The following is an 18,949-nucleotide window of genomic DNA, read 5'->3' as shown; positions in this document are numbered from 1 at the left end:
ATGTTTACTATAGTGATGAATTTTGCGAGATTTTACAACACAAAATAAGATAGCAAATAGATGATTGGGTACTTAATGATGCACTTGCAATTTCAAAAAATTATGTTCACACCAAAAATAATAGTTCTGAGAGCTAACTTAATTTTGAGCGAATTTTAATATGACAAGGTTCAACACTAGTAATGATACGTGGATGTCAGCCGGTGCGCCATAATTGTCAGGGGCATAGAAAACACCGACGACAACACGACAACGCGTTGTTTGTTATTTGTATAAAATCAAGGTATAAAATATTGTAGAAGTTGTTGTCGTGGGCGTTGGATATCACTTACTTCAGAAAATTGTGTTTCACTGGAATTGAGGTCGAACTAAAAGCTGTTTTCCTGTGCGTGATTCATCATTCTGTCTATTCCTTTCTGTTTCTAGCATATTTTTCATTTCTAGCATAGACAAGAAGGTTGTATGAGGAAGAGCTGGCAAGGTCAGCTAAGATAATGCCAAAGAAGATAGCCAAATATGTAAGACTGCAAAGCAAAACAAGAGACAAAGTGATGGAACTAGTCAAACCTGATGGCACTGTGATAGCAACAAAGAAAGAGATTGCAGATGAACTACAAACATTCTTTTGCTCAGTTTTTGTAAAAGAACAAGGCGGTGTTTTGCCAGCTTTTGAAAGTCAGGTGGAAGAAGGAGAATCACTCGAGGATATTAACATTACTTTTCAGGAAGTACTCCATGAACTTCAAACGTTGACTGAAGACAAGGCATCAGGACCGGATGATGTTTCCCCCTTTCTCTTGAAAAACTGTGCACCTGAGCTAGCATACCCACTCATGCAGATATTCCAAAAGTCCATGACAAGCGGACAGCTACCAACAGCTTGGAAGAGAGCAGCAGTGGTACCACTCTTCAAGGGAGGCTCCAAAAAACTGGCAAGTAACTACAGGCCTGTGAGTCTGACTAGTCATGCATGTAAGGTCATGGAAAGAATTATCAAAAGGCACCTGCTCAACCATCTATTAGAGAAAGATCTCATCTGCAAAGAACAGCATGGCTTTGTACCCAGAAAATCATGTTTGACCAATCTTCTAGAGGCTCTGGAGGATTGGACACACATACTGGACAGCAGCAGTGGACTGGACATCATCTATTGTGACTTTAAAAAGGCCTTTGATTCTGTGCCCCACCGAAGACTTGTTAAGAAGCTGGCTGCCTATGGTGTCAAAGCAGGAGTGCTTCAATGGATCACAAACTTTCTTCAGGACAGGACTCAGAAGGTAGTAGTTCATGACCAAGAATCTAGAGAAGAGGCTGTGACCAGCGGAGTTCCGCAGGGCTCAGTATTGGGACCCATCCTGTTTGTGATATATGTCAACGAATTGCCCACATTGGTCCAGTGCGACGCAAAACTGTTTGCAGATGACATGAAGATTTATCGCAAGGTCAGAAATTCAGAGGACTCAGAACAACTTCAGGCAGACCTAGATAGACTCTCGCAATGGACTGAACAATGGCTTCTTGAATTCAACCCCCAAAAGTGTAAAGTGATGCACTGTGGACCACATAACCCAAAAAGATCTTACAGTATTAGAGGAGTCAAACTAGAAGTCACAGATAAGGAGCGAGACCTGGGGGTGACTATAACAAACGACCTTCGACCTACTAGTCACTGTCAAAGAGCTGCGAGCAAAGCAATGGTAGCTCTCCGAATGATAAAGAGGTCCTTTGACCAAATCACAGCAACAAACTTCACCAGCCTCTTCAACTCATATGTGAGACCACACCTGGACTACTGTATACAAGCTGTGGGTCCCCAAGCTGTTCAAGATATCAGTCTCCTCGAAAACATCCAGCGCAGAGCTACAAGATTGGTGAGGGGGTTAAAGCACAGGCCATACCAAGAAAGACTAAAAGTCCTGAAGACCGTATCTATTAAAGACAGGATAAAAAGAGGCGACTTGATTGAGACGTATAAAATCATGTCAGGGAAGCTCAATGTGAGGAGAGAGAAGTTTTTCAAACTGAGGACGACAAACACAAGAGGTCACCATATGAAATTACACAAGGAGCAGTCAGTCCATCAAGCCAGACAAAGGTTCTTCTCACAGAGGGTGGCTAATGACTGGCACAAGCTACCAGATGATGTTGTGTCTGCTGACACCACTGCTACATTTAAAGCTAAGCTAGATAAGCACCTCCAGCTCAAAGCCAACTGTGACCTGTGACCTCCAACCTCAATGAGTACCCTGACATGTTTCCTTGCCAACAATGACATGGACAACAAATAGCATACTGCTACCCCAAGTCCATTATCTATATACCTATACCTATACCTATATCAATATCGTAGGTAGGTACCTAGCCTAGGTACTGTTTTATTTACCCTGCCTGATATGATACCTACTTGGCTGTGCTGTTATATTGAGATGTAGTGTGCTATGAAATCAACCATTAACCATTAGCATATGAAATCAAATAATTAGCCAATTAATAAAGCTTATGAGTAGGCATTTAACATTGAGATCAGGTGTATTTTATGCTATTAGAAACCCTAGGGGTGTTCACGGGCATGCACACTGCTGCGTGCGGTGTGTGCGGTGCGTCCAGCAGGCGTGGGGGTAGGGGATGGGTAGGCGATTCTGACGTCACGGCTGCATGCGGTGGACAGTCCGCTGTGGCCAGTCCCGACCGGGCACAGAGATCGCTGTGTGCGGTGACGGAAGGCTGACGTAGGGACGCAGTGGGCGGAGCTTGGAGGCTGTGTGCGCCGTGCGGTCCGACCGCACACAGGGCCCGTGAACAGCCCTCCTGTAGAAATGCATGGTTTTGATTTGATTAGGCTTGTTAAGAGTACATATCGACTTGTACGCCAGCTGTATGTTTTCATTTGTTTTTATCATGTTTTATTAAATCTACTCATATTAAATCATAGTAGGTAGTAGTATCATATGGTAACATCCACATTTGCTATGTGTATTGTATAGGTAATCATTTGGGGTATGATGCAGCAATAGGTACATTATACAGGTGGAAAAATTGAGTCAGTCATTTTATGCAGGTTTTGAAATTGGACACACCATGATTAATAAGCTGTAGATAGAGATCTCTCCATACTTGATACTTCTTTGATTCTACCAGCAGCAGTGAAACATGATTAATGTCTGTGCACTGGCTCTGCTGAGTGCTGTCTGCCTGTTTTTATTAGCAGGATCGAGACAGAGATAAATCTCAACAGCATTGAGCAATGTATGCAACAGTTTCATGTAAAGGAGCTATAAAATGTGATGAATTTGTATGCAAATTAGGATAATGAAAAAGCACAGATTTGAAAATTGGGTAGCACAAATTTGAGTAACAGTAATGCTAAGTGAGACCTCTTGGTCTTCAATACAATGTGAGGTCTGTTGCAATTTATCAACTTACAGAATAGTGTGTGTTGACCAGGCTGTTGTTGAACTGTCGTAAGTTAGCCATTTATGAACATAGACAGACATGTTATTGTCCATAATCACACTGTAAGTGACATTTAATTCCCTGTGTTTGCAGCAGTTCCACAATCTAGTGTGAACAGTGATGGCGACTGAGCAGCCATGCTACACGCTGATCACAGCTCCATCAGACACTGAACAGCCCAGTGAGCAGCAGCTCAAACAGGACCTGGGTAAGTCATGGCAGTAAACAAATTTGCAGTGCTTGAGGGATATATCACTGAGAAAAGCACTGAATAATGCTTGGTCAACCTGCACCTCACTTGGGCTCCTGGATTTTGATTCCCTGCTAGATGGTAATGGAATGCCCCCCCCCCCCACCCCTTCATGCCTAACTCTGCTCCTGAGCCACATAGTGACACATAGTGGGTGGGGTTAGAAGGTACTTCAGTAATTGTTATGTCAGTTCAAAGGCCATGTACCAGAGATAATCAGAGGTCACATTTTGCTCATGTCAGCAATTTTCTATGAACCTGTGCTCAACTTAGGACCGAATAGAGCTACATCGCCGCGGAGAAGTGCATTCAATAGCTTTTTATCCTCTTTCTGAACTTTGTCCTCAAATTTGACCATAAATCAACAGTTGAGCCTGCAGAGGGCGTACAACACAGATTTTACCAGCATTGTGCTCCTCTCATTGAGATGTGTAGAAGGACTGTAATTTAACCTAAAAAGGTCAGCTTGGAAACTTGCCCTAAGTCAAGATCATGACCTGACTGGGAAAGGACACATTGCCTTTCAGTTGATCTGTATCATGGAGCTGAACTGCACATCTAAGGTGTTTTCGTCGCTCTTGCGTACCTCTGTTAAAAGTTATTGTAGACAAACTGCTGGGGACCTTTCATGACCTGAGATGACTCAGGGGCACAACGAGGAGTCAGGGGCGCAATTTTCCGATTCGGTATTTCATGTTCAGCTACCAGCTGTTACCTACCTAATGATTGAGTGGGCTTAGAATGACTTTCACCCAAAAGAAGCACAGATTAATTTTCTCCCATTGATTTTACCTAATAGAATTGTCGCAAAATTGGCCTGACTTTAGGTCGCCAATATCAGAATTCTGATATTTAAATTGTATGCATAATAATGCCGTTACCACTAGCTTAAAGTTTCAAAGCGATCATTCTGTTGGTATAGCTATGACGAGCATTAGAACTTTTCCTTAGGCGAGATCGGCGGTGCATAGTCCTAAGGCGATGGCGCATAGTGTTGCCGTTTTCTTTTCTTTTTGAAATTTGCGGAAAACTGCAAGGGGTTTTCAAACGCACCCCTCCCCCCCCCCCACACACACACACCAGGGCGCGGGCTAATGTTCAATGCACTTGCTAGCATATTCCCAGTCTGTCTCTTCTTCAGAAACCTCATCTGGCAAGTGGCAACCCCATCGGAACTGACCACAACTCTTCATTACAGAGCGTGGTGACATCCGAGCCAAGACCGAGGCGCTGAAGAAATGCATCCACTCTATTCTGGCTGGAGAGAAGATCCCAGGGATCCTGATGACGGTGATCCGCTTCGTGCTGCCGCTTCAGGACCACACCATCAAAAAGTTGCTCCTCATCTTCTGGGAGATCGTGCCCAAAACTCTGCCGGACGGCAAATTGATGCAGGAGATGATCCTTGTGTGTGATGCCTACCGTAAGGTGAGAGTTAGATGTCACTTGGAGGTTGGAATAAGTATCGTTACTTGTTAATTAACGTTAGTTTTAGGAATTCTACATAATTCCATTGTCTGCAGCTGTCCTGAGCTCTTTGTACTGGAATCGCTTTCCTCTGTTCCTGGTATTTGTCTGAGGCTGTCATACATGTGTTTGTGTTTACAGGACCTCCAGCATCCGAACGAATACATTCGCGGCTCGACGCTGCGCTTCCTCTGCAAGCTGAAGGAGCCCGAGCTGCTGGAGCCGCTGATGCCGGCCATCCAGGCCTGTCTGGAGCACAGACACTCCTATGTGCGCAGGAACGCCGTCATGGCTGTCTTCACTATCTACAGGTGCCGGCTTACGCGTACTCACGATAACACATGTGCACTTATCCCGGCGGAGCTACATTGCTGTCCTGTCTATTTACAGGATTTGGACTAGTGTCGCTCATGCTGACATGATTCATCATGTTGTCATTCTTTGAGCATTTCTCATGCCCCATTAAACACGCATTTCGCTGCTTTAATCACCTTAATTAATTATATGTATTCACAACTGACCTAACCTGTTACTGTCGACAGGAACTTTGACTTCCTGATCCCGGACGCCCCGGAGCTGATTGCCACGTTCCTGGAGGGCGAGCAGGACATGTCGTGCCGCCGGAACGCCTTCATGATGCTGATCCACGCTGACCAGGAGCGGGCGCTCTCCTACCTCAGCTCGTGCATCGAGCAGGTCAACACGTTCGGCGACATCCTGCAGCTCGTCATTGTCGAGCTCATCTACAAGGTGGGTAACGGCGCCCGGTGGACTGGGCTCGATGGAAATGAGCTATTAAAGTGAGAAAAATATGGGATGGATGCCAGATGGATAACAGTTTCACGGGTTATGATCTTGTAGAAAATGAATTATTATACGTATTTCGTGTTAGTCGTCAGATCTATAAATATTACGATCTCATGAGTCGATCCTTGATATATTTTTGTGGTGCGAACTCTAAGGTTGGTTGCACGTTTGACGTTGGCGTAGGGTACGATTTCCGTATGTTATGGCTACAGAAGTCCTTGTTAGCTGCCAGTGTATCCCCCGTTTGTTATTTTTTGCCTTGTGTACGTGAACCCCCAGACCAACCGTATTCATTATATTTGTAACGTTTGCTCCGATCTTCGCATCACGCAGGTGTGCCACGCCAACCCGTCGGAGCGGTCTCGGTTCATCCGCTGCATCTACAACCTGCTCAACTCGAGCAGCGCCGCCGTCCGGTACGAGGCCGCCGGCACCCTGGTCACGCTCAGCTCGGCGCCGACAGCTGTTCGGGTCAGTGCTCGCTACACCACTGCAGTTTGCGCACAACTCCGCGTACGAACTACAAAGTGTAGATGTGTACGAATTACGAACTCCGTGTTAGTAGACGCCAGTAATTGCAGAGATTGATCGACTACCGTTCTGGCCTCCACAGGCTTACGATAGGATAGTCGCCTATGAATATAAGCTTCACTGGATGAAGCTAACCTTCTTTGCTACTGGGTGATTTGTGGGTGTTTTATTTGCCCAATAGTCGAGTGTAATGTCGTATAATTGAAAAATGAGCAGTGTCTGCCCCTGCCAGACTCGACGTACCGTCACACTTGCGCATTTATACACTCGTCTCATACCAGCTATGCGTATTCCCTACTCATCAGGCGGCCGCCACGGCCTACATCGAGATCATCCTGAAGGAGTCTGACAACAACGTGAAGCTGATCGTGCTGGACCGTCTGGTGGCGCTCAAGGAGCACCCGAGCCACGAGCGGGTCCTGCAGGAGCTGGTCATGGACATTCTGCGCATCCTGGCCACGCCGGACCTCGAGGTGAGCCCGTCGGTCACCTGTGAAACACCCGAAGGTATGAACATCTGCAATCTACCCAATACTCATGGGCTTGCGTGTACGCATAGAGCTTATCACCGATGCTCTGCATTCGTCTTTATTTCCTTTCACACATGCCGTATTGCACTTAACTTGCGTTATGCAGAGAACACGCTTATACGAACTGCACGACAAAACGAGTCAACAGCTGTCCGGTTTCTTAAAATGTTGTAAAGTTAGTCTCAGTTACGCTCGTAACTCTTCGAGCATTGAGCTATAAAGAGAGAGAGAGAGAGAGATGCTGTATTTACGGACTCCTGGTCCAGAAATGGGGAATGAAGGGGAAATTCACTTCACAGGAAGTTCAAACATCGATACATACATTGACAAATTACCATCCATACAGAACTTTTGACCACATCTTCCTGATCGATGATGTACAAGCCAGATCACTACAGACCAATGTAGATATGATACGATTATCTGACATACTAATTCGTGACAGGAAATTCCACACCGATTTGCGGCGAGTCGCTTCATAGCCATCTACACTTTGCTGCGCGAACATTTCGGACGCACTGCAATACCGGTCGTAGCCAAAAAACATCCTAGCTGCATTATTAAAACAAACCTTAAATTTCCTCAAATCAGACATGTGATAGGAATGCCATAAGTGCATGTTACTAATATTAGAACAATAAATGTTGTACAAATACTTCTTCACATAGTGTGTGCACAAAGCAAACTTACGAATAAGGGAATTAGCTCTACAGCATAGTAGCCTGTACTGTTGTCGAATTTCAGAATCATCAGCTCTGGCGAAGTCAGAAGATATCTGATATCCAAGATACTTATAATCATTAACAAAGCTAAGAATCTGGCCACAGAGAAAAATCGTGGGTAAGGTCATGTCACGAAATTTCTTGGGTAACATTGCCATACAAACAGACTTCTTGGAATTAAACAGAATATCGTGACTCACAGCATAACTCTCGCATATATTCAGCAATTTCTGCAGGCCAAATGGAGACGGAGATAACACAACCATATCGTCTGCATAATAAAAATGATTCATACTGCCCTGATAGTGGCATCCATAACCACTCTGATTAAGAGCCGTAGACAGATCATCCGTGTACACATTGAAAAGGAAGGGTGACAAAATGCCACCCTGTCTGACACTGTTAGACACATGGAATCCTATAGATACGGACTTGCCCCAACGAACCTGAAACTCCTGAGACTTATACCAAGAAGAGATCAGCTTCACCAAGTGGGGGTCAATACCCCTGTCAAGTAATTTTTCAAACAGAGTCCAATGGTTCACACGATCAAACGCCTTCCTCGCGTCGAGATAGCAAAGGAACACCGGGCTACTGTTACGCAAATAATAGTCAGTGATCTCTTTCAAAGCATAAATAGCCATATCAGTCGAATGATTTTCTTTAAAACCAAACTGGTGATGACTAGTGCCGAGTTGCACAGAGCAACGGTTTAGAATTACTCTTTCCAGGACTTTGGAGCAAACGCTTGCAACAGCTATCGGCCTATAATTATCCTTCTCATTCAACTTTCCATTTTTGTCCTTTACAATCGGGGTTAACAAAACATTCGTGAGAGAGGCAGGTAAGAAGTTGTGACGAACAAACATTGTGAAACACAGAGACAAATGAATCACACAAGGAAGGCCGGCAAATTTAAAATGTTCGGAACATAAACCATCCTTGCCACTAGAACGTCCTGATGATAGTTCACCAATAGATTTGCTAACTTCAGCGACTGAAAACGATGGGAATGCGCATTGAACATTTGAAAGTCTGTGCACGACAGAGGCTCTCTTCTCGTTATTCTGAACTGTGTTCAGAATTTCCGAGAAGTGGTCTTTCCACATATTTGCGATATTAGCCTCACCCGACACACCATTAACAGAAGGTGCGAGAGGAGGAGAACAATTCAATTTCCTGACCTCTTTCCAAAAGTCAGCCATGCTTTGAGGGCTCTTTACGAGTTTATCAGCGAGAGATTTTGCGCGAAGCTCCTTCTCATTTTTCAAACAATAGCGAAGTGACAATTTGAATCGTGAACGAGCGAGACGCATCTGATTAAAAATATAGCCACCCCTAGGCTTGCCTATCAGCGCCCATAATGCATAAACATCCCTAAATAAAGTATGTTTCTCCTTGACAAGATCATTCCAGCCAGGTACAACCTTCCTTGCATTACACCCTAACGCTTTGCCTATCGTCCTATTTGAAGCCTCCCTCAAACAGGCAATCACCTGATCATAATACGCTGCAATAGCATCATGGTGGTCAGCAGAGGAGCAATCACTGCAGTGAAGCAATTCACCAGGAACGCGAATTTTATCCAAATTCTCTTTGACAGCAACTTCAAAAGCAGACAAATCCTCCACAGTTAGTGAATTTCATTCCACAACCCACCTCTGATCCACAAAGGGCGCAGAAGTATTGAGATCACTCACCCCCTCCTGAGACCTGATTTTCATCATAACAGGGAGATGATCAGAGCTAAGAATAGATTGATCAATTATGATATTGTTCACAAGCTCTAAGAAACCTTCAGTGCAGACGATATGGTCGAGCCATGATTCCGTACCATGTCCATCATTTAGGTGAGTTTTGGAGTCATCTGGAAGATGCATTGCATCGACCACGAAAAGGTTAGACTGATTACAAAAAGATTCTAACTCTTTGCCAAATTCAGTGGCCTTCACCATGTCAGCATTGAAATCACCAAGAATGCATACATACGGCGATTCAAAATCATCCATTATCGTTTTCAACTTAGCCAAACAGTAAACGAATCTATCAAAATTTTGGTGTGAACAGTATGGCAAGTACACCCCCAAGAAAAGCATCTTTACCCCATCACGATTTAACTCTAAGCCTACGATACGGTCATCATCAAAGGACATGGGAGTGACATAAGGCGCTAAGGTCTTACGCCACAACACAGCAACACCGCCGAATGGCCTACCTGCAACTAGCTCTAACGAAGGATCCATTGATGAGAGAGCGAACGAAACAAAATCATTGTGAATATTATTCAGAGTTGGGAGATCATCCGGAAAAAGCCAATGCTCTTGCAAGAAAACTAAATCAGACTGTTCACATAACTTATGAATGCCACCAGTGTTACGCTTAGAAGATTGGCAGTTGTAAGTGCTAATTTGTAGCATCAGGCATAAGAAGAAGAAAAAAAGCAAAAGGGCGCAAGGAGATAAAAAAAGTCACACGCATCACATCACATCACACAGCGCCATTTGAAGTCCCCGTCTCAGAGGGGGAACCCACAGAGCCACGTTTCTGGAAGAAACGTCTGACAATCAGTCCCTCAGCCCAAAGTTGGGGATCCAGCAAGTCCAGCCCAGCTGATGGATTGACGATGTCGAGACGGTAGGACTCGTAGGTGTCAAATCGAGTCTGTAGCTTAGTCGCCGTCACCGACTCAGCGCCAGTCTGTTCCCGGACATACGAAGTGACAGCATCCTCACCAGTTCCAGGCGGGAGCCGTGACATGAACATGGAGTGACGTTTGATGGTGGGAACCGCCCGGATCGGCCCACCTGTACACTTTTTGGAGCCGATTACGATGGAAGCCGTCTGGGAGTGGGACGCCTTGCCCCTAGCACCGGCCGTGGCTCCCGCAGTGGTACTCGTAGATGCGACACCAGGCGGAGCGGGAGAGGGTCTGGGAGCAGGAGCCTTGCCCCTCTTCACCCGGTTAGCTACCGTCCAGTCCTCACCATCTTGACAACTGCGAACAGCCTGCACCACCCCAGCGTACGACAACTTGCTCTCAGGCTGATTGGCATCACACTCAATCTGGGTGACGGGCGTAGACTTGCAGGTGATAGCTTTTTCCACCTTTTCAGAAGTATCTGCAGTTACCTTGAGAATATCCTGCATCATATCCTTCATAGTACTAAGCTCAATATCCATAATCTGTTGTTTACGCATAAGTGAGCTCACATCAATGGAGTCAACTGAGATGGGAGGCAATCTGGCCAAATCGAGAGCGACAAACTTCGGTAGCTGGGATCTATCGCACTCGATCAGCATTTTCGCGATTCCATCCAAATTCATTTTCTTTTTGTTTTGGCCACGACGATTCCCAACTCTAATAGACTCGTCAACATAGTCACAAAGAAGGCTCTTGGCAGCCTCGACTTCATCATCACTGAAATTCTCACCCACTAACTTGACAATGACATCGATTGGAACACAGTCAATCTTACAGATCATATAGCATAGTAGCTCATTAATTATCAAGGCCATCTGGGCCGCAACCGAAGATAAGTTTATGAACCTGCGGTTTTCAGGCGCTAGGCTCACAACGTCACGTTCTGTAAGAACAAATCGAAATATCGAGCCGTTATTCTTGATCACGACGTCGAACGGTTGACATCAAAAATCATTCAGTCCCGAAAATTCAAGCATATTTCAAGACAGCAATTCAAACACTTACGATGCTCCGGAAGATGAAATCTTGCTTCTTTGAAGAAAAGATTCTTCTACAGATCGAAAGAGACCAACAATAATGAACAATACTTCCAAAAACTTAATTAAATCCAGAATAAATACGGAGCCTCCACAAAACCATCCGACGGTCAGCTGGCCAGCCAGCTGATATGAGTTATAAAGCAATGTTCTCCATTCACCCGGATCTCGACCGGCACTCACTGTTGACTGACCCCGTCCGCTTGCTGCCTCGTGTCACCAGGTGCGTAAGAAAACGCTGGAGCTGGCCATGGACCTGGTGACGTCCCGCACTGTCGAGGAGCTGGTGCTGGTGCTGAAGAAGGAGGTCACCAAGACGCACAACACCGTCGAGCACGAGGACGTCGGCAAGTGAGTGACGCGCGTCGGGCGATGCCGACTCGGTTCGTGTCGGAGTTTGATCGTGTATTTAATACCAATTGACTGTAAGCTTTATGTGCACAATATGCGCCATGAATTTGTCATCGAAAGCCCAAGCATGATAAGCGTTTTTTGTCTCGGCTCACGGCTGGGACCCTGCGGCCTGCCAGTAATTCATATGAGTTTACCAGCGCGTCGTGTGTGGTGCTGACCGGCCTTGCTCCCGTCCCGTGCTTCCAGGTACCGTCAGCTGCTGGTGCGGACACTCCACTCGTGTTCCATCAAGTTCCCGGACGTGTCGGCCACGGTGATCCCCCTGCTGACCGAGTTCCTCTCCGACTCGAACGAGCTGGCTGCCGCCGATGTGCTGGTGTTCCTCCGCGAGGCCGTGCAGCGGTTCGACAACCTGCGACCGCTGGTGCTCGAACAGCTGCTCGAGGCGTATCCCATCATCGGGTGAGACACTGGCTAACGGCGGGCTGGGAGACTGGGATGCATAAAACAGATGACCGCTTACCAGTGATATTATAGTGGTGGTATAGTGGTGGGTGATGGTAATGCGATTGGGAAAGCTTATTTGTAGCTATAAAAATGACCGAATCCGAATATTTAACCGGTAAGTTGAGCATTAGTGTATTTTAGGTTCACATGCTCGTTTTTCCGTCCTCATGCGTTTTTTTTTTTAGATCGACAAAAAGTCTGGCTGCAATGGCCTTAGTAGCTATGAGGTCACGCCTCATAGCGATCACAAGTTCGTTGACGCCCTGGCTGTAACTGCTGTGTTTGACTCCTCCGTCCCCACCCTGCCCCACAGCTCGGTCCGCGTGCACCGCGCCGCCACCTGGATTCTGGGCGAGTTCGCTACCACCGCCGACGACGTACAGTCGGTGCTGACCCAGGTGCGTCAGGCGCTGGGCGAGCTGCCACTGGTGGAGGACGAGCGGCGCCGCGCCGCCGGCCAGGCCACCGACGAGGAGCCCTCGCAGCAGCAGCAGACTGTGCAGAAACTGGTGACCGCCGACGGAACATACGCCACACAGTCGGCCTTCAGCGCCGCGCCGTGAGTGGCGGCGGGGTCTACAGGGGAGTGGGAAGATTGTGGGACTGTTATAGGACTATCATGGGTCGGGTGTAGGATTAGTGTAAGGTTTATTGGCTAATTTTCCACTGCAAGACTTTTTATTTGTTTTCGGGACTGCGCTGTTTGATAGCTACAATAGAAGGAACAGTATGGTTTTCTCTGGCTTGCTCTCACCTTTGTTTGATCCACTCTCATTCTTGTCTGGGTGAACAGATCAGCCAAGAAGGCGGACGCCGAGCGGCCGCCACTGCGCAAATACCTGATGTCGGGCGACTTTTTCGTGGCCTCCGTGCTGGCTGCCACGGTGGCTAAGCTGGCCCTGCGCTACTGCCGACTGGTGACGGCGCCGGTGAAACAGCACCGGCTGCGTGCAGAGGCCATGCTGATCATCGCCAGCATGATGCACCTGGGCCGCTCCGGGCTGCCCGACAAGGCCATCAGCGACGACGACCTGGAGCGGCTACAGCTGTGTCTGCGCGTGGTCGCCGAGCCCAACCCGCTACTAGAGAAAATCTTCCTCAGCGCCTGCAAGGACGCCCTCAACTCTATGCTGAAGGTACGCCCGCCTAACATTAGGATTGAATGATAGTCAGCGCATCTTGGTCGCAGCACAGACTAGAATGGTAAGTGTGATATACGATTATTAAAACACCCACTCTATGGTATTTAGAACAGTTGGATGCGTTTATGTGTTTTGAGCTGGCCAGGATGGTCTGACAGTTGTTTTGTCATGTATGTACGAGGAGCTGCAGTCGCTGATCCAGCCCGTCACTCTGTATTGGCAGGTGAAGGCGGAGACTGAGGCGCCGCGCACGGCCAAGGAGCGCGGCGTGCTGGCCGTGCAGCCGGACGCGCCGATCGCCTTCCTGCAGCTGTCTGGCCGTAACGAGCTGGCCGGCAGCGAGGACGTCTTCGAGGCCTCGCTCTCGCAGGCGGTGGGCGCCGTCAAACGCTCGGCCGCCGACTTCAGCTCCTCCAAACTGAGCAAGGTCACCCAGCTGACCGGCTTCTCGGACCCCGTCTACGCCGAGGCGTACGTCAACGTCAACCAGTACGACATCGTGCTGGACGTGCTGGTGGTGAACCAGACGTCGGACACGCTGCAGAACTGCTGCCTCGAGCTGGCCACCCTCGGCGACCTCAAGCTGGTCGAGAAGCCGTCGCCGCTGGTGCTCGGACCCAAGGACTTTGCTAATATCAAAGCCAACGTGAAGGTACGCATCATGCTATTTAGTCGCTCTCTTATGATTTGCCGGCATCAACCTGTGGGATAGCATACATATATCCAATTTGCATATTCTTTACATGTTGCATGTTTGAAGGTACGATCTGTGTCGTCCCTTCCAGCCGTTTTGGGCTGAGATGACCGTGTGTGCCCTCCCTCCAGGTCGCTAGCACGGAGAACGCCATCATCTTCGGCAACATCGTGTACGACGTGACTGGCGCGGGCAACGACCGTAACGTCGTGGTACTGAACGACATCCACATCGACATCATGGACTACATCGTGCCGGCGTCGTGCTCCGACCAGGAGTTCCGACAGATGTGGGCAGAGTTCGAGTGGGAGAACAAGGTGAGATGTGGTGATGGTGCGCCAGGATCGGCGAGATAGCAAGGGGCCTAAGCGAGAGTAAGGCTCGGTGTCTGACTTCTTTTGGACCTCGATGATCACAGCACTGGTTCGGGCACCTTACATTGACAATAGTCAACTTTGCTTTCATCATTGTCTGCCTTCTTCGGCAGTGTGAAGTTTGTTCTTGAATGATGTGTTGTCACCGTCCAATTAGTCGCATTCATCATTCGTTGATTTCGCCGTGAATGTCGAATGTGATGGAAATCTCCCTTGGCCTGACGATCTCGGCCCCGTGTGTTCTGTCCACAGGTGTCGGTCAACACTACGCTCACGGACCTGAACGAGTACCTCACCCATCTGATGACGTCCACCAACATGCGCTGTCTCACACCGGAGAAGGTACGGTGTCAGTGATCGAGGTACCGCACGGTAATACGCTCGGTCTCACCTTTCTCGTTCTCGTTCTGTTGGTGAGTCAAGCTAACACTGGAACACCAATTCAATATTTATTTTTGTTGTATATCATGCCCATTATTTAAGTACGCTAAAGAAACCCCAGATAATGTAAACTGCTGTGATCGTGAGCTGAGCTGCATTCAGTCTGCCCGCCTCTTGTCAGTCTGTATGATCGAAAGCTCCGTGTGCGGGGTTTATGACCACGTCTTCCTCTCTCCCGTTCCCCAGGGCCTGTCGGGTGACAGCGGTTTCCTGGCCGCCAACCTGTACGCCCGCTCCATCTTCGGCGAGGACGCGCTGGCCAACCTCAGCGTGGAGAAGCCGTTCAACAAGCCGGATGCGCCTGTCATCGGACACATTCGCATCCGCGCCAAGAGCCAGGTGAGTCTAAGAACGCGGCGCTGGAAGTGGAAAGAATGGCGGAGGGTCTGGGGTTGGAGTGTTACGTGGAGCCTCAGAGACGGTAGAAAGGGAGTGGATGTTCGCCTGGGTACACTGTGTGTCATATGAGGGAGGTCTCCCGTCGGCCCTGGTCTGACCGCTGTGTCTGTGTCTGTGTCTGACAGGGAATGGCGCTCAGTCTTGGCGACAAGATCAGCCAGGTACAGAAGAAGGCCCGCGCAGCGGCCGCGCCCGCTGGAGCCTGAGTCGGCAGTGGCCGAGAGCCGACTGCAAGAACACCGAGTGACCTATTCCACGGCGCGCCGAGACGACGGTGATTTCTTTACAGAAAATATATAACTTTATTCGTTTTGTGGTCCAACTGCATCGGGTCGCCTGTGTTTTGAGTGATGAATATTCGTTCTGCGCGACTGAATACATTTAAATGGGTGAGGTATTGCGGAGTTTTTTTTTTCGATTGAAAGCGGATTGCCAGAGTTCTAAGCAAGGCTGATGGGGTGATTTAGGTTTTCCCTGTTCCAATTTTGCATTTAGTTCGCTCTTTCTCACTCATCCGGCTCCTGAGATGCGATGGACGGAAAACGCTAATTCCATGTAACATGTTACGACGCTGTACTATTGGCCTGTCCGATGCATTCCAAGAGACTGCTTAGTTGCTACCGCAGACCTGGTAGCCTTGCGCTGGAAAACTGCCTTGGAAGAATCGTCCCAGAAAAAGAACCTGAATGAAAAGATCTCAAAATATATTGCACATGTTTGTGGCAGTCCAAGACGGACCACCACTCAATACCACCGAACACACGGTTGCATCACGTATTGCAACAAAGTAAAAAGCACACGAAAGATCGCGGTTCGCCGCAGTCCTCTCGGTGGAAAATGTTTCCGAGAGGCAGCAGGGCTTCGGCAAGGTGTTGTACTCTAACTCTAATGATCCTGAGTGGAAAGTGACACGACGCTAAAACGTCGTTCTTGGCCTCGGAATTATAAACTTAAATAGCTACCAGTGGCACTACGCGCGGCGTCACAACAGTTCACTCCAACCCCAGCTACCGAGATAAAAACACGTCAAACTTTCAACAACAAGCTTCCTTTCACTCTTAACCCGCGCGGGGCTGGGGTCTCCAGCCGAACGCGCGGGGCTGGGGGGGGGGTAAATTTTACCCCCCCTGTTATCTCCCGAACTAATGGTCCGATTTGGAAAATTCAAACGCCAATCGAAAGCTCTCATCACGAACTACTAAAAACATGTACTTAATTTAAAGTTTGAGGTCAAGGTCAAGGTCAGGTCAAGGGTACAAATTGCAAGTTTCTACAGTATCGGCCTTGCACCGTAGTTGCCGAAGAATGGAGTCATGGACTGAGACTGATCGCCCAAAACGTGTTCTTAGGCTACCAAGACAATTTTCGTTGCATACAATATCATTCAGAGGTCAAGGTCAAGGTCAGGTCAGGTCAGGTCAGGTCACCAAAAAACAAAATATAGAAAAGGGCATGTGCGACACATGTTTTATGGGTCATTTTACTCATAGAATTCAATAGGCACACTCAATAAGTGATATGGACCACCTCTGGATGAATTTCAGGTCGAGGTCAGGTCAAGGTCAGGTCAAGTGAGGTCAAATTTTGAAGTTGGTTGTTAAGGCCTAAAAAGGTGTCTATCTGATGCAGTTTTTCACGGCGAATCGAATGGTGCTATTTTTGTTTTCGTACGAGGTCTAGAACTTCCAAAAAAGTCATTTTTCAAAAATTTTGTGTGTCGTGACGTCATAAAATTTTGAATAACTCCCACATTTTTGAACCGATTCTTCTAAAATTTGGTATGTAGGTGCACATAGACCACTTCTCTGACATATATTCCGGTTTTTTCGATAGACTCAAAATTTTGGATTTTATAATGATTTTCCCAAAAAAGTCAGTTTTTTGAAAAAATTTAGGCCAAAATCCAAAATTTTCAAAAAACCGAGATAGCCATTTGAAAGACAAAGTAAAATTACGTATAACCTTTTTTGTTACGTCTTGATTCCTTTAAAAATGAAGATGTTAGCGGCGTTTGAACTTTTGCCGTTTTTGAGGCGAAAATGGCGAACATGACGTCACTAAAACGTCAATTTCTCAAAAATTTTCCGACGGATTTCGCTCAAATTTTCAGGGAACGTGTCAAATTGATGTAAGAAAAGGTACTGAAAGTCTGGCGGCGCTGCGCGCCGCCGTTTTCGAGATATCGCAAAAATTCGCGAGGGGGGGGGGGTAAAATTTACCCCCCCCCCCCAGCCCCGCGCGGGTTAAATAGATTGTGCGGTCAGTGTGTCTCATTTGTAGACGTACTCTGGATACGAGTGACCATCTCGAATGCGTTCTCTGTTCCGAAGCCGGGTCAGCCGAACGTACAGCACCCCAGCGAACAGCAGAGCGGTGACCAGGGCCAGCACCAGCAGTAGCGCGCCCAGCGCCAGACCCAGCTGTGGCAGACACACCTGACCAGCGGGTGGTGTCGAGCCGCCGCCCTGAGCCGCCGCCCCCGCTCCCGCCCACGAGGCGCCGCCGAACGCCAGCTCCTCCGGCGACAGGACGCGGAAACTGCGACCCATACTGAGTGTCAGACTGCTCGGCTCGATGACTCGTCTCCGGGGTCTCCGGTGGGAGGTAGGGAGACGCGCACCGAACGCGCTCGTCGGGTATGATACGCTGAACAGACTGCGAGAGCTGGCTGCTGAGCGGAGTGAGTCCGCTTGCTCGCCGATCTGAACCATGTTACAGGCGATGTCATCAGCCGCACACGGCCGTCCCGTCCGACCAGCGCGGTCCGTGCGCCCGGCCCGCGGCTCAGCCACCGCCGGCGGGCCGCGCAGTCGCTCCAGGATCTCCTGCACGGAGCGCGCCGGTCCGGCAGGCACGACCGGTCGCGGTTCCGCCGGGAAGAACGTCCGCGCCGGCGTGGGCAGAGTGGTGGTCTGTGGCCGCGTCATAGCCGCCAGCATACCGCATATGGGATCAACCGAGTCTGTCCTCGGACAGACCTCTTGCAGCTGAAACAGCGCCACCACGTCAGGAGTCACCTCACCAGACTCCACCATCTGCTCAGCGGCGGCTGGGTCACGCAGTGCGGCACGCATCTCAGCCACAAACTGATCATCAGCCAGGATCTCCTGGACGCCGGGGTCACGGAGTAGCGTCATCAGGGTGTCTACCGAGGAGGGCGTCATCTCTGGCGTCACCGCCGCCGCTGCCGGCAGGACGGGCTCGGGTCCGGCCGCAGCTGGTGACGGGGAGCTGCCCTCCGACGGCGCAGCGGCCGCTGTTGTGGATGATGATGCCACAGGTGACGTGTTCGCGGCCGTTGAGCTCTCAGGCATCACCAGCGGCTGACCTGCGGTAGTGCTCGTGGATCCCGCCATAGTCTCGTTGGAATTTTGAGCAGAGTTAGTGGTAGTCTCTTCACTGGACTCCGGAGCTGGGGATGATGTGGAGACGAGTGCAGCACTGGTAGGCGCCAGGGCAGACAGACGCAGCAGCGTGAGGCCTGGGGTGACCGTAGTCCGTTCTACTGGGACAGAAATGGGCTGCTCTGAACTACTGCTG

The 18,949-nt window shown here is 48.7% G+C and overlaps 1 protein-coding gene across 11 annotated transcripts; it reads left to right on the top strand.

Annotated features, from left to right (window-relative positions):
• Positions 1-41: 41 nt before the first annotated feature.
• LOC122364979 (coatomer subunit beta-like) lies at positions 42-15,806 on the top strand. 11 transcript variants are annotated; one of them, XM_043335821.1, is made up of 17 exons: positions 339-427; positions 2,336-2,350; positions 3,547-3,661; positions 4,902-5,131; positions 5,312-5,481; positions 5,713-5,920; positions 6,311-6,448; positions 6,814-6,981; positions 11,722-11,849; positions 12,099-12,314; positions 12,673-12,918; positions 13,153-13,495; positions 13,725-14,153; positions 14,327-14,512; positions 14,822-14,911; positions 15,197-15,349; positions 15,535-15,806. In XM_043335821.1, the coding sequence occupies exons 3-17, from the start codon at positions 3,574-3,576 to the stop codon at positions 15,613-15,615; spliced, it is 2,874 nt and encodes a 957-aa protein (XP_043191756.1). In that variant the 5' UTR covers positions 339-427; positions 2,336-2,350; positions 3,547-3,573; the 3' UTR covers positions 15,616-15,806. The 11 variants fall into 11 exon arrangements, with proteins under 11 accessions (XP_043191755.1, XP_043191759.1, XP_043191761.1 ...); XM_043335825.1 differs by having other exon boundaries at positions 369-427; positions 3,550-3,661; XM_043335820.1 differs by lacking the exons at positions 339-427; positions 2,336-2,350 and adding an exon at positions 42-283.
• The last annotated feature ends 3,143 nt before the right edge of the window (positions 15,807-18,949 follow it).

Source organism: Amphibalanus amphitrite, unplaced genomic scaffold (assembly GCF_019059575.1).
Source record: "Amphibalanus amphitrite isolate SeventyFive unplaced genomic scaffold, NRLGWU_Aamphi_draft 000710F_arrow, whole genome shotgun sequence".
NCBI lineage: Eukaryota > Metazoa > Arthropoda > Thecostraca > Balanomorpha > Balanidae > Amphibalanus > Amphibalanus amphitrite.
This window is presented reverse-complemented; position numbering and strand designations above follow the sequence as displayed.